Source organism: Mus pahari, chromosome 2 (assembly GCF_900095145.1).
Source record: "Mus pahari chromosome 2, PAHARI_EIJ_v1.1, whole genome shotgun sequence".
NCBI classification, from domain to species: domain Eukaryota; kingdom Metazoa; phylum Chordata; class Mammalia; order Rodentia; family Muridae; genus Mus; species Mus pahari.
The window spans coordinates 130,595,274-130,610,519 of NC_034591.1; the positions used below are offsets into that span (position 1 = coordinate 130,595,274).

The 15,246-nt window shown below is 50.0% G+C and overlaps 1 protein-coding gene across 4 annotated transcripts in view; it reads right to left on the reverse strand.

The window, feature by feature from the left end:
* The window catches only part of Vgll4 (vestigial like family member 4), a 109,343-nt gene that overhangs the window by 12,956 nt on the left and 81,141 nt on the right, over positions 1 to 15,246 (reverse strand). The window contains exon 1 of one of the 4 annotated variants that reach the window (XM_021191674.2): positions 1,146 to 1,741. The exons of the other annotated variants lie outside the window; for them this stretch is intronic. Within the exon in view, the coding sequence (XP_021047333.1) occupies positions 1,146 to 1,159 (14 nt within the window). The 5' untranslated portion in view covers positions 1,160 to 1,741. Of the gene's footprint in view, positions 1 to 1,145; positions 1,742 to 15,246 lie in introns of those variants that run through there. 4 annotated transcript variants of the gene reach the window in all.

Consider the following 15,246-nt stretch of genomic DNA (forward strand, 5'->3'; position numbering starts at 1 on the left):
TGGTTCTCAGTCTAACACTCAGTCCCTTAGAAGCTCTGACAGATCACCAGCAGTCTATCAGGTTGGAGCTCTAGAACGTGTCTCTCATTCACCACTTGTACCTCCTTACCACGACAGAAAAACCAAAGAAAGGTTGCCGGGAGCAAGCACGGGGCTGGTCCTCCAGCACAGAACTGATAAGCCTTCATAAACAGCCTTCCTGGGTTGTGGGAGCGACACTCACAAACACTTTGAACATGCCCCCACAGAAGTTAGTGCACACCCTCCTCCCTGCCACCAGGACACAAGACAGTAGGGACTGTGGCTGCGATCAGCTGTGAGTCTGGGAGACTCGCAGCCACATAACTGTGGTTCCCGTTTCTCACTATGAGCCCGGAACAATTGCTTCAAGTCTTCAGAGGGTGGCTAAATGGTAACAGTAATAGCTACCACTTGTGTGGCAGCAGTGTGTGGTGGGACCAAGTCCTCGGTGTGTCTGCACCACTCCTACAACAAGGGCACTCTAACCCACAGGTCCCTCCCCGAGCTCCCAGGGGCAAGGCAGGATTGCAGCTTAGCTGGCCAGGGCACAGGTCTCAAGAGTGGATGAGGGTAGAGATTGCTAGAGCTATTGTGCAAGTTCTTCAGAGTTGGGACAAAAGTTGGGACCTCTGAGAGGTCAAGAGGTCGCTGGCTGATGATGAGCAACAAGGGAACCTGAGTGGTGTGTCCAGGGGAAAGCGGCTGAGGTCAGAGCCTCTAGACTCTGCCAAGTGCTTCTCTCGTTGTCTTCTGTTATGAATAAACTTGAGAGCAGAAGCACAAGCCTGGTGTCTGGGCTGAGAAGGAACAGGGGCCCCCAGCATCTGCCCCCCTCACGTGACAGCCTCACCTGAGCCTGGGTGCTCCTTAATCCTGCCAGCTACCTCCACACTCCTCTTCTGTGACAGCCCCCTCGCCCTAGCAGAAAGATCTGGTGATTACAGGGCTTGGCTTGGGACAAGGTGCGGGTGGCCAGGAGACAGGGACCCAAGGAACATCCCTGCTGAGCCCATCAGTTCTGCCTCCCCCAGCTTAAATTAATTACAGCTGAAAATACAGCGCTGCCATCTGCTTTGAAAACGGCGGGATAAGGGAATAAAATGAAAGGGGTTTTTGGTACTAACCTCACTTTAATCATTGCCAAGGAGCATGAAGACAGCCCAGCGTCCTCCCACAAGAAAGCCTGGGGCCTCACAAACTTGGCAGGCAAGGCGGGTGCGCACCCCGTCAGAATAAGAGTCCCCAGGAGGAGGGTGTGAGGTGCGGGGCCGCCTGCCCCGCGCTGCAGGGGAAGCTTCCTGCGGGCCTGGGAGAGGCTGGGAACTCCTGGGAGGCGTTATTTACGGAGTGCCGCCTGCCAAGAACGTTGCATGCATCGCTGCAGTTCCATTTTCAGAGAAAACAGATCTGCTGTCAGAATTACAGCGAGTCACTTCCTCTTTCTTTGTTTCCCTACCTTCCACAACATCAGGCTTTTAGCAAACTCTACAACTTGGCCAAAGGAAATGCTGGCAGGAAGGGGCGAGGCAGGAGGGAGGGGATAGGCCTGCAGTTCAGCTTCTGTGGGTTTTCTGGTCCTCTTGCCCTTCTCACAAACCCCACTTGAGAGGCTGTTCTGTTACAAGTGCTGAAGGCCAGCACTGAGACATAACTAGCCCTGGTGAGCGCATTATCTAGTCCCATCTGCAGATTTCTGAACCTTATCCCAGGCCAGCGGCCTTGGTTTCTAGGGGAGTCACCTGCCTGCCTGGTTCCTTCAGATCCTAAGGAGTTTTACTTGCAACATGTATGGGCCCGCTGGCTCCTTTCACACCACAACAGAACAGCATTTATATCAAGCAGGCTCTTGTAAGCCAGACCTGTAGCATACAGGATGGACGCGCCAATGAAAGAGCAGTTCTTGTGGGAGGAAAACACATTTAAAAGGAAAGAAAAGAAAAGATGCAAAGGCTGTCTTCCAAACCTGCCAACTGTCACTGTCTGTAGCAACCGTGTCCATAACACTGCGTCTCAGGAGTGTAACTTTCTAGTAAAGGCTACATCCATCAAGCCCAAGGGAACATCTGGTAAAATGGTTAAATAAAAACAATTGCATTTTTGATTTCAGAGTTTACTAAGGATACCCAACAAGAGTCAAGTCTAACACACTCCCAGATCAGCTCCGCAGGGAGGGAGAGGGAGGGAGAGGGAGGGAGGAGGGAGGGAGAGGGAGCCAGGGAGGCCTTCGGATGCTGACCTACCCCTTCTCCAAGGGGTGAGGAGCCCTGTTCAGCTCCACTCCACAGTCAGACCCCACCTCTCTCCCCAGGGCTAAACCCCTCAAGTTCCCACCACCTCTAGTGTGGAAGCAATCAGGAAGAGCACAGAAACAGACCACAGAGGCCCATGCAAATAAAGCTCCTTCATTCCATCCCGAGACTACTCAGCAGTCACTATGGCCCCGTCCTAGTCACATGATATGTGTTCTTCAACAGAGTTCAGTCCTTTCTAGAACACTTTTGGAAGGTTTTCCTGCTACAGAAAAAGATCTAGTAAGTGATCCAACTGTATCCAAACAAAACATTCTGCGTGCTGGGGAGGTAGGGGTGTGTGTGTGTGTGTGTGTGTGTGTGTGTGTGTGTGTGTGTATGTGTGACGTGTGTGTGCCAGCACAGAGGTCAGGCTCCACTGCCATTCAGTTCACCTCAGACCATCAACCTTGCACTTGTTTTTGCTGCTGCTGCTGCTATTGTTTTTGTTTTTTGTTTTGTTTTGTTTTTTAAAGACCGTGTCTGTGTCTTTTTCACAGGCTCTGCTGACCAGCCAGGGAGCTCCAGGGAACTGCTGCCTCAGCGTGGGGTTATGGTGTGAGCACCCTCAACCAGCATTCTCACGTGGTTCTGGGATGGAAGAACGCAAGTCCTAATGCTTGCAACGTAGGTACTATTTACCAACTGAACCATTATCATAGCCTGAAAGGTTTTTCTTTTACAAACACTGTAAATACTTGGAAGACCTCGGGAGACAGAGCGTACCGGACAGTTAGTCACAGACTGCACAAGGCTAGCAGGCACACCCGGAGAGCTGCAGGGCTCTGAGTGAGGGTGCTAACCCTCACAGAGGCAATCCTTAAAGAAAGGAAAGTTGAGGAGGACCGAGGGACTCTCGGGAGAAATGCTCCTGTCCCTGCCCCCTCCTAGCACTGGGAAGCATGCTCACATATTACATATTACAGCCCCATGAAAGAAACGTGACAAACAAGCCCAAAGTCCCAAGACCATGCAAGGCTGGTGGTATACTCAAGTGGGAGGACACTTGGTCAGCGTGAATGAAGCCTGTTGGGGTCTCAGTCCTCAGACCCCAACACTAGGGACATGAAGGCAGAAGGAGCAGAAGCCACTCTTGACAATAGAGTGAATCGAAGGCCAGTTTCTTCTCTGATGAAGAAGGAACAAGGAAGAAGAAGGAGGAGAAAGAGGAAGGAGGAAGAGGAGGAGGAGGGAGGAAGAAGAGGAAGGAGGAGGAAGAAGAGAGGAAGAGAAAGAAGAAGAAGAAGAAGAAGAAGAAGAAGAAGAAGAAGAAGAAGAAGAAGAAGAAGAAGAAGAAGAAGAAGAAGAAGTCATCATATCAGTTACCTATCAAGTGTGCTGCTGCTGCTGCTGCTGTTGGAAATTCAAAATCCCTACACACATGCCCACATTTCCCCAGTACACACATGCCCACATTTCCCCAGTACACACATGCCCACATTTCCCCAGTACACACATGCCCACATTTCCAGCTTTCAGTCTACAGACTCCACCGGAGGGTTGGTTATAGCTCAGATTGTCTAACCAGGTCCCATATTCAGCAAGGCAGGGACAAAGAAAGGGGGAGGGGGTGTTAACCTGAGCTTCAAATGAATTATCAATAAGTAAGCAACTGATGACCACAAGAGAACAATTTTGATTGGGTTAGGAAGGAAATGAAACCTTTGCCACGAATAAATACAAGCACTGTTTGGGGAGTTTGCTTGTTTAAGTTAAACTGTCTAACTAGCTGGCTGGACACGGTGGCCTTTGGAGCACTGGTCGAGCTACGGAAAGGTGAGCGAGCCACCCTAGGGCAGAGGTAAGCTGCTGAGTTTACCCTGGCCTCTCAGCAGTGTGCCCCCCAAACCTGCCTCCTCCTTCAAGACCTCTCTCTTTGGCTTTCCCCTGTGCCCCCTTTGAAACTCAGCTTCCCCCACACGGTGGCCACACACAAGCCCTAAATCCTTTTGTATTTTTCAGAGGGTGCTCAGCTTCTCCGAGATGTAAAGGGAGTGAACACTCAGTAGGACCTGCACTCTGGGTGTTGAATTCTGCTCCCCCGGCCTGGCCTGGCACTGTGTAGTGACTTCTCAGGCACCTGCAAACCAAAGTGCTCTCACAGCCCTAGCTCTGTTGAGGAGCTAAAACAAGAAGCAGGCAGGGAGCCACATCCTTACTTCACAATGGGTCGGTTGATAGGGATAAGTATCACCCTGGTGTTGACAGACAAGCAGCCCCTGCCATGGGTTCAACAGGAGAGTTTGTGGGCACTGACCCTCCAGGACAATTTCTGGGTCCCTTGTCACCAAAACCTACCACCAAACCCTTTCTAGAACAGCTCTCCTATATAAAAATCTCCGAAGCAACCTATTTGTAACTGCATCATGCCCCTAATAATCGAGTTAAAAAAATGAATAAACTTAAGAACAAGCCTTTTTGGAGAGCTAAACAAACAAGCAAACAAACAAACAAAAAACCCAAGCCACAAGCCCCACCCAGCTGCTTGGGTGGGGGAGGGAGCTGAGGCAGAAGCCCTGTGACGCTCAGGCTATGGAGACTATACAGAGACAGACAAGGCAATCTGCAGAAGGCGACAGTGACAGTGAAGAAGGGTCTGACAGACCGTCACTGTCTACACACAGTAAACAAAGGTGCTGGGACATGGGACAGTTACCAGCAGCCCGATCACAGGGATAAATGCTTTCCAGAACACAAAGTGTCTCCATGGAGGACGTGGGGATGGGTGGGGAGGGTAAGTGCTGGACACACAGACCACAACAACCCCATTTAAATCTGAGGCTGGGGAATGTATGGAGATCTCTCTGCCAGGAGCCCTCCAGGGTGGCACCACCAGAGCTGGCCCGGGTGAGAGCGGGGAAACGACTGCATTAAGATGCCATGGTGAAGGTCACAAAGGGGAGTGGGGCCATCCTATGTACTGGCCCTGACTTGTGTCAGAGCTGCTTGTCACACAGGCTAACAACTCTCATCTCATGCTTAGTTGGCCTGAAGTGAGGGAAGATGGAGATTTCCATGAATTCTTTTAAAATTTAACCACGGAGTTTCCGTGAAAGTCCAGGGAGGTGCTTCCTGGGAAGGGAGTTTGTCGCAACAGGCTCCTCCATCCTTGAAGGTCACACAAGGAATGTGGCTTTTATTCTGTAGTCTATAGACAGACCCTGTGGTGTCTCGCACACAGGCTCTGGAGGAAGACCTGTTGGCCAAGCTCGGCCTAGCTCACTGAGGGGCAGGAGTGAAGGGGACGGCTCCTGGCAGCTCAGAGGGTCCAGTTCTCATCTGCCCTGCTCACTGCTCTGCCTAGAAACACATGGCCAAGCATGACCCAAAGCAGGAGGGTGGGAGGGTAAACAGTGGCTGGCATTGGTCCTGAGCTGCCTGCCTCTCAAGCAGATGAACACAGTGAATCTGCTAGAAAGTGGAGCCCTGATGGAGGGCCTGGCGGCAAACGTGAAGGCCACCTGGGGGCAGACGTGTTTGTTTTCCCAAGATAAGAGTGTCTGTCTACCCTTTATTTATTTATTTATTTACTTACTTACTTACTTACTTTTTGGTTTTTCGAGACAGGATTTCTCTGTGTAGCCCTGGCTGTCCTGGAACTCACTCTGTAGACCAGGCTGGCCTTGAACTTAGAAATCCGCCTGCCTCTGCCTTCCAAGTGCTGGGATTAAAAGCGTGCACCACCACCACCTGGCAACCCTTTTTAAAAATATTACAAAAAGATAATGTGTATGAGTGCTTGCCTGCATGTATGTATGTATACACGCATGTATATAAACCATGTATATGTATGTATGGTACAAGGGGAGGCCAGAAAGGGAGTATCACATGATGCTGAGAATTGAACCCTGGTCCTCTGGAGGAATAATCAGTGCTCTTAACGACTGAGTCATCTCTCCAGCCACATAGACAGTCCTTTCCCTTCTTTTCATCTCAGATGTCTGGCTGTGTTGTGGTCTGCAACTCCTGGACCACACCAGCAATCTTCACTCCGCTATACTCCATCCTTGGTTTCCACATGCCTCACACCTACCCAGTCTGGTGCCAGTAGCAGAAAAAATGAAATGTAAATAGAAGGATGGGGAAAAAAAGGCATTTTATTCACACAGTAACCCAGGACCCATGATGCAGGCTGAATGAAGTGCCTCCACAGGTCCAAGGGGACCCAGGGAAGAGGGGGGACAGGACAGTTGTAGTTGACTTTGTTCCAGCCTGGAAATGAGCATTATGGCTGCAGAACAGGAGGTACCCTAAGCAATGCTACCTAAGACAGTACATAACTAACTATGTAAACCAGACTGGCCTTGAACTCACAACGATCTGCCTGCCTCTACCTCTGAGTGGTGGGATTAAAATTAAACTCCATAAAAAGGAAGAGAGTTTCAAGGTCTCTTTTTTGTTCCATTATTATTCCAAGAATGACCTAGCCCCAAGGATTATCTGGCATTCCACTAGGTATAGAGCTACTGACTGAACAAGTCCCAGCCCTGATATAGATGAACAATCAGAAGCGAGCAGAGAGTTCCATCTTGTTATAGGAAGACTGTTAACTTGACATCTCTGGAGGAGGGGCTTCTGAATAGCTCAGGAGTAGCTAGAGACTCAGGTCTGCACAGTGATTTCCTATAGCTGGCCAAGAGCCACAGAGATAAATACTTCAGAAACCTGACCCAGAAAGGAGATTTGCATGGGGGAACAGGGGTCTACAGTGTGACCCAGGCCAATGCCTATATGGAAAAGAGTCGGCAGAACATGGCAGTGTATACAACATGGAGATGGGGGCAGGAGACAGGAGGTAATTTTTGAGGTAAATAGAAAGCTCTTTATCAACCATGAACATGGAGGAGTGTCACATGGAGAAGTTCCTACATGTGTACATGCAAAAGGAGGCAGCTCTGTGTGACCCGTGGGTCTTCACCATACATAACAATGAAACTCTTCCATGTATAGAGGCAATGTAAGCCACAGCCTGCATGACATCACTTAGAGGGTCAGCCAATGAGAAGGGCAGAGCCTGGAAGCAGAGATAACAATAAATGCCACACATAGACTCTATCTGTCGCTGGATATGATGGATATGATGTGGTGGCATGGGGAGGGAGTACCCTGAAGAAGATTCCATCTCCTTCTCCGGGGACTGTGGTAGCTCTCAGGGAAGTGGATTAGTTCTCAGGAGCCTCTGCCTTCTGTTTCTTCTGTTCCTCTACTCCACTATGACACAGCACATAAACCTCACCAGAAGCAGCCAAAAAATCTCAAGACTTCCATCCCTGGAGCAGTGAGCTATATAAACTTCTTTTCATTGTAAATTAAACAGCTTCAGGTATTTTGTCATAGCAACAGAATCCCTCATAAAGTTTCTGGATAGCAGGGCATGGTGGCACGCACAAATCCCAGCACTTGGAAGACAGAAGTAGACAGATCTCTATGAGTTCGAAGCCAGCCTGGGTCTTAATAGGGAGTTCCAGAATAACCAGAACTTCATCAGAAAACCTATCTTTTTTTTTTTTAAAGGGGTGGGGGGAGGGGACAAGGAAGGAAAATCTTGGGAAGAGTGGCCCCCAAGATAGAAAGAGGAATACAAAAATTAGGGTCATAGGAGGATCAGCCAAAAGAGATTCCTTTTGGAGTCATCACAACATGGAATTACAAGTGTCCCCCAAATCTGCCACCTTGTGGGCAGAGCATCAGCGAGAACCTGGCCCAGCTTCCTCAATCTCTCAATCCTCAGTGGACGCCCTGATAGTTCCCTCTGTTAAAGGTGGCCTTGTATTGGGGAATTACCAAGCCACTTCATTTTCCAAGTTAAGCTCTGAGGGTCTGAAAGTTTACAATGGAATTCTGAAATCAACTGCTCATTATGTCGGGGTCGAGTCTCTGAGAAGTTACCCTCCACAGTGAATCAGCCACAGATCTAAACAACACATGTTAAACGGCAGTCCCTGGAGGCCTACGACCAGCATGCAGCATCGCTGGCAAGTCATCGACGCTCGCCATCCTCCTCTGAGTCCTCATACAGAAAGAAGGAACAGTGTGCTGTGGGCTCTTCTTTCCAGGGCATTAATCCTACCCGAGCAGGGCTTACCACCTAACCTCATCTAACCATAAGAACTCCAAAGACCATCGCACTGGAGGAGAGGGGCTTCAACGCGTAGATTGTGAAGGACCATAAGCCAGACTACCACAGGCCCCAGAGCTCTTTCCCTTGGAGAAGCTCTGGGCCGAAAACTGTCTGACACAGAACCTGGAAATTTGCATAGACATTCCTCCACGTGCCCAGCAGCTCCTCAGACAGACAACCTCAGCAACGGTTGAGCCCCTGGCTTGCTTCTCCTCAGCTGACCTAATGAGAGCCAACAGACTCCCACGACACTCAGTGCGGAAGCTGTCCCTGTGATGATCCATGAGTTCCTTTGCTGGAGACTATTGCTATGTAGCCCAGGCTGGCCACGGACTCTCCAATCCTGTTTCAGCTTCTCACATGCTGGTCACAGGTATGTACCACTGGGCCTGGCATCCTATGCCATCTCTTAGGTCTCCTTGAGGGAGGCAACAAGAAGCCAAGCAGCAGGAACAGCAGAGGCCCAGCTTCTCTGCCAGCCAGGGAGCTGAGGCCCCAGAATTCAGATCCTCCTTTGGGCAGGCTTCTCTCCCGTCACCAGACCCCAGGACGGCTTTAAGCTCTTTGAGTATGCTCAGGAGATACTATAAAAATAAAAAGTGTTTCAACCAAGCAATACAGCAAAGCAGGAGACACTTGCCATGCTGGTCAAGTGTAAACACCAGAGCTCCTCTGGCCTCCTCCTGCCCAGCCAGGCCCAGGGAGTAGGGAGTGGGAGATCTCAGAGGAGAGGAGGCGCCCATCAACCCACACCCTGGCCAACCCCTCAGCAGTGTCTCTATCTCCCCTCTTTCCTCAGTTGGATCTTTCAGAGACCTAAGAGAACAGCACTTTATTTCAGGACAGGCTGGCTTTGTGTTCCAGCAAGAAGAGTTCTCTGAACGAGGCAATGCCCAGATTAACCCTCTGTATTCCAAACAGCTGCGATCTCTGTCCCCAGCTGAACGCCTTGGGGCCTGGGCAGGGAACCTTCTAATTTTGAATAAATATCTTTGACGTAACACATCAATCACTCCTGCTTTGCTGATTTCAGTGTGACCTTTTAGAACATGACCCTGCACACACTCTCGCTCCTGGTAAGTGTCCCTTCCCCAAAGTTCTGACCCACTTCTGTAACTCCCAGGACCGATTACAGCCACAAAGCTGGCTAGTCCCCACACAGCCAGGACTGGACTTGGTTGACAGTGCTTTTGTTCCATCCCCTGGCTCCTGACACCCTTGGCATTTCTTCATTTCATGTGTTATTCCTTATTCAGCCAGAAAAATGCCAGGAGCAAGATGGTGGCCTGCCTGAGCAGCTCTCTGCAGAGACTCTTAAGGCAGAGGCGAGGCCGGCCAGGAAAAGGCTGACGTCAGCTCTCTAAGAGCAGCTCCCTGCTAGGATAAGGCGGCCTTTGTTTTCAGCTCAACTGTGAAAATGAGAAAATGCCTCCAGCCTCACAAACAAGAAACCCACACAGCCCAGGTCAGGCCTGTGACCTTTACTTAAAGGTACCACACTTCATTAGCAAAGGCGGTCGACAGAACCCAGGAGGTGTGGCCACAACCACCCATGCCTCTGCTAAAAATCAGCTGTGTGTCTAGCACAGCTCAGGCTAGTTCCCCAGCTCTTACTAAAGTGTGAAAGGCACAGTTAATCTCAGGCAAGCCAGCTCTGAGATCACACTTCTCTGTCAAGAAGCAATTTTTTTTTTAAAGACATAGGCTCTCTTCTAACTTCTGTTGGCAAGTCGAAGCAAGAAAAAAGGAAAGGAGATCCCAACTTAGCAGTGGCTTGGTTTCTGAGTTTCTGCTCAGGGAACTAAGATCTTGGCTGTAAAACAGTCCCTTAAACACCAGAATACCTCCAGGGATACTGGCGTGACTGATAAGCTCCAGGTTCAGGGAGAGACTCTGCCTCAAAAAAAAAAAAAGGTGTGTGTGTGTGCTGCTTTTATGTCAACTTGACACAACCTAGAGCCATCTGAGAAGAGGGAACCCTAATTAAGGATATGCCTTCAGATCAAGCTATACGCAAGCCTGTGGGACATGTTCTTAATTAGTGACTGATATGGGAGGGGCCAGCAATTGTGGGTGGGGCCATCGTGAGCAGCTGTCACCCCTCAAAGTACCAGCAATTACATTTTGATTGTCCTGAAATGTGAGTCTGTCCAAAAGGTACACCAATAAAGTCTCGTGACAGAGCTAAGACTCAGGCGTATGCCATAGCTGCCACTGTGAGGCAGCTGCTGGGAGTGGAAGGTGGGAAAGCCTGCTGTGGTTATCACCAGCCAGAGGTGGACCCTCACAGAGGTACAGAAGTCCCATGCTGCTGTCTTAAAAGGGAGAAAGCAGGAACACTGACATCCCAGAACAAGAGGACACAAGGTCATGATTTGGCACACGGCTGGTACCCAGTGCACTCTGGCTTCTGTCAGGAAAGCCCTCTCTAGCAGCGGCCTCATGCTGAGTGACGAGATGTCCACACCCTCTGCTGAACACCTCAGCGGACCAGCTGCCCTGGGAAGGCTCCTTGCCTTCCAGTCTCAGTTGAGCAAAGTTAAGGAAGCAACACCTGCCCAACTGCTCAATCTCCTCTCAGTTCGGTCTTAATGTTGGTAGCACACACCAGGACCAAAGGGACTCAGGAAACAAGAAGCAGGGTTGCTTCGGGGAACAAGTCAGGGTGCACAGTGAGCCTATGCGGGACAGTAAAAACCACGGCTCCCCTGCCCCAGTCAACAAACCCACAGGGAAGCACGAACCCCATCCTCGCCAGTGATCTGCTTCTCCCTTAAATGCGGGGTCCTTCAAACACTTTCTCCAACCTTCTCACACACCAACAGAGTCCCAGCTTGGGGTTCACATGCTCTCCACTCACCCCATGGAGAGAAGAGTAAATACCCAGTGGATCCCTAAGAGAAGCAGAAAAAGAGACAAAAGGCCCTTGGGCTACAAAGTGCGCCCCCAGATCTGTCTAAGTCAGAAGTGGAGAAAAAGCAGCTCACAGGGGTGACAAGGGGTGTTGGCCCCAGCAGGAGCCCCTGAGCTTTGCCTGCTCAGAGGCTAGGGTGGATATTTCACACACATCCCAGTGATCAAAAGGGGATCCCACTGCACCTGAGGCACACCTGGGTAGAGGTGTCCCACAACCCAACACAGAAGTACACAGAAGTCACTCAGTGTGTGCCATGTGCCTGTCATTAGAATGGATATATAGGAATGTATGTATGTGTGTATGTGTGTTCTGTCTTTGTACACACCAGAAGAAGGAATCAGATGCCATTACAGATGGTTGTGAGCCACCATGTGGTTGCTGGGAATTAAACTCAAGAGCTCTGGAAGAGCAGTCAGTGCTCTTAACCACTGAGCCATCTCTCCAGTCCCCCAATGTCTGTTTCTTTAAAACAAACAAAACAAACAAAAAAACACACCTCAAATAAGCTAGCAGGCTGGAAGGCAGGGAAGTGGATAAAGGGAAGTTCATCTATGGTGAAAGAAAGGTCATGTCTACTGTTAGGTAGAATATTCTGGTTGTCTAATACAGAAGTAGCCTTGGGTAAGCACTCCATAAATACACCTGCCTGCTCCCAGGTGCCTAACTCAACAGCTCTCACCTGGACATTCTGCTGTAAATGAATCCAGTCTTGCTTCCTGGTCAGCAAAGGACCCTCCCCAGGACTCACCAGCCACGCAGCCCCAAACAAGCCCCAAAGTAGCACAGCTGCATTGCAAGCTTGCACCACTGCAGATGCACAGCCTCCCAGGCTGCATCACTCTGTAAGCACTGGGAATGATTTTAAGGGTCCTACACAAGGGGACTAGCCAGCGAAGGCAGGAGTGTGTGGGCCTGGACCACTATGCAGCTGCCAACACAGAAATGGAGCTGGTGTGAAGGGTCACCACGGTGACCTGTTGCCAATGTCCATGTGAGCTGTGTGGCTCAGTGTAAGGAAAAGGATGTGAGAACTCACACTTGCTTTTGGAAGGTTGGTGGCTCACAGGGGATAGAGCCACACTTCGCCCAGGTGCACTTTCTAAGACAGTTTCTGCTGCAAGCAGGGTAACATCTTAAAGATGAAATAAAGCGGTGGCGGATAGTGAAGCACTCTTTTAATCCCAGCACTCGGGAGGCAGAGGTAGTTGGATCTCTTAGTTCGAGGCCAACCTGGTCTATAGAATGAGTTCCAGGGCAGCCAGGGCTACACAGAGAAACCCTGCCTCAAAAAAACAAAACAAAAAACAAAACAAAACAAAAACAAAATACAAACAAACAAACAAGATAATATAAAGTCAACAAAGGTGAGGAAAAATATCTAGGACTCAATGCAAACGGCAACAGATAATTGCAACCATTCTGATGGGGGGAGGGGCAAGAATGGATGGCGTTGCAAGAACATGAAAAGGGACCTGGTCACACACCAAACTCTTATTGGGGTTTTCCTCAGCCTGGCACCCAGGAGCAGAGCATGTGGAGTGCACACACAGGGCTGGGCAGGGACAGAACAGCAATGGCAGACGGGAACTCAGGACTTTTTAATGGCAAGTGTCTAGAAACACAGAGCTGGGCAGGGATCCCTGAGAGGACAGCCGGGCTCTGGTGCTGGCTGCCCAGGATAAACACTGCTGGCCACAGTGGCTCCTGAGTTTAAAATGTAGCTAGGGCAACTGAGGACGAGGAGCTCTCAAGTTTTCTTAATTTAACTTTTAAACGTCTTGAAGCTGGGACTGAAACAAATGTTTCGAATGCTCTGCCACTAAGTCACATCCCCAGTCCCCACCTTTTCTCTCTTGTGAAGCCTGTATCCCAAGCTGTGGCTAGTGTCCATTGTATCAGAAGACTCGATTCCCCCTGGTAGTTACCACCATGTGACACCTGCTGGGGAACCAGGGCTTTCTGCGACAGTGGCCATGAGGCTAGGAGAAAACGGAGGGACCCAGGGACAGCTGAGAGACCAGATGGAATTGAACTCATGGGGCTCTGTGAATAGCCAAAAATAAAGGCGGACACCACCCCCAAGACAGGCTGCACTGACCCCTCCCTCCACGGTAGTAATCCCGCCCCACCCAGCCAACTCCCCGACATCCATGTTCTCAGCACAGTTCCTCAGAAGTAATTGTCTTCCTCAGAGTCACCAGTCTGGCAAGAAAATTAGCAGGGTAGACCTGAGTCAGGTAACAAGGACTAAGCACCAGAGCTGAGAGGTGCCCCCCAGCCCCCCAAAGCTCCCGCTGTACTTCAGAACCCCTCACTGGCTCCATCTGCCCTGGTCTGCATTGCACCATGGGGTCAGAGGACTGCATCTTCAAGCCCCTCTTTGCTCGTGGCTCAGACTGTGTTTCAACCACGTGCCCTCCTCAGCATCAGCGCAGTCCCCTTGATAGTAAAGCAAACAAGGCATGCTTTGTTTACACACCATTAGCAGATTCTAGAAAGCCAGAACACCTCGCATCCTCTTTCAAGATGCACTAGGGTCATTTGTGACCCCATAGATAATGTCCTCTTAGCCACAAAATAAAGAGGGACACGCCACAGCTCAAACAAGACACATCTACAAGTCAGTCAACATACATGCCAAGTACCAACAACGTGAGTGAGCAAGATGGAGAAAACACCTAGTGTCAATCTTAGGTCTCCACACATACCTACACATATGTGCGCTTTCATGCACATACATGAACATGCACACAGAATTTATATGTGTATTTTACTGTAATTTTTAAAAAATGGGGAAAATCCACCTACCTGGATTTCCCTTTGGGAGCCCAGAGAGTCTGGCAGAATGAAGGCACAGTTTCTATTTTGCCTCAAACTTTACATAATGATGCTAATTGGGAGCCGAGCCCCAAATCTGACAGTTCTTCTCTCATTTCCACAGTGCTGGGGGCTATGTGAGGACCTTGGGCACCGGGCAGATGTCACCATGCAGCCATACTACTGCTATCCCTCACCATCCTAGAGGCTTAAAGCTCTTTAGAGTGTCGACACAGACCAGTATTTCAAGCTCTTATTTTCAATCACCAAGGAGTTACAAAATAAATGATTTCTCAACTGTTTTAATACTCTAATGTTGTTAACTACAGCCAGGTGTGATGGTGCCTGTCGATAATGCCCATGATGGGAAGGCAGAGGCAGGAGAATCAAGAGTTCAAGGCTAGCCAGGGCTACCTAGTGAGTTCAAGGCCACTCTGGGTCACGTAAGATCCAGCCTCAATGAAACAAGTAAGACGGGCCACCAGGCGCTGCACTAGATCCTTTAAATAATCTAACAAGAGGTCATACTCATTGCCCCGTGGGACAAGAAGAAGGTGGCATCTGAGCCAGGGCACCCAGCCTAAGACACACATTCTCAAACACTCTCCACACTCGTGTTTTCTGCTGTCCCCACAGCCAACGTCTGCACAATGAGGTTATGAATGATAAGACCGTATCCACCTGAGTATTTCCTTGATTTAACTCTGAGGTTCTCAGTCTGCCAGCCCGATCACTGCCACCTGACAGCAAGGACACTGGGCCCAGAAACACCAGGTCTATACACCTCACAGCTGGGAAGCTTCAACTAAAGCATGGCCGCAGTCTACACAGTCACAAGGCTGCCTCTTCTTCCCTTCCCCTCCCTTGAAAACATAAAACAAAGAGTCAGGAGTCTCTGATTTGGGTTTGGGGAAGTTGGATGGAGGGTAGTACAAGCATGGACGCCAGACCTCTCAGCGAGGAACGCCACCGAGTCCCTCCCAGGCAGTGAGTGAGAGAGGGCGCTGTTCTGCGCAGCCTCCGCTGCTGGATTCCTGAGTGTAGCAAATTCCAGGCTCCAGACTGCAGGCTCAGCCTCTGAC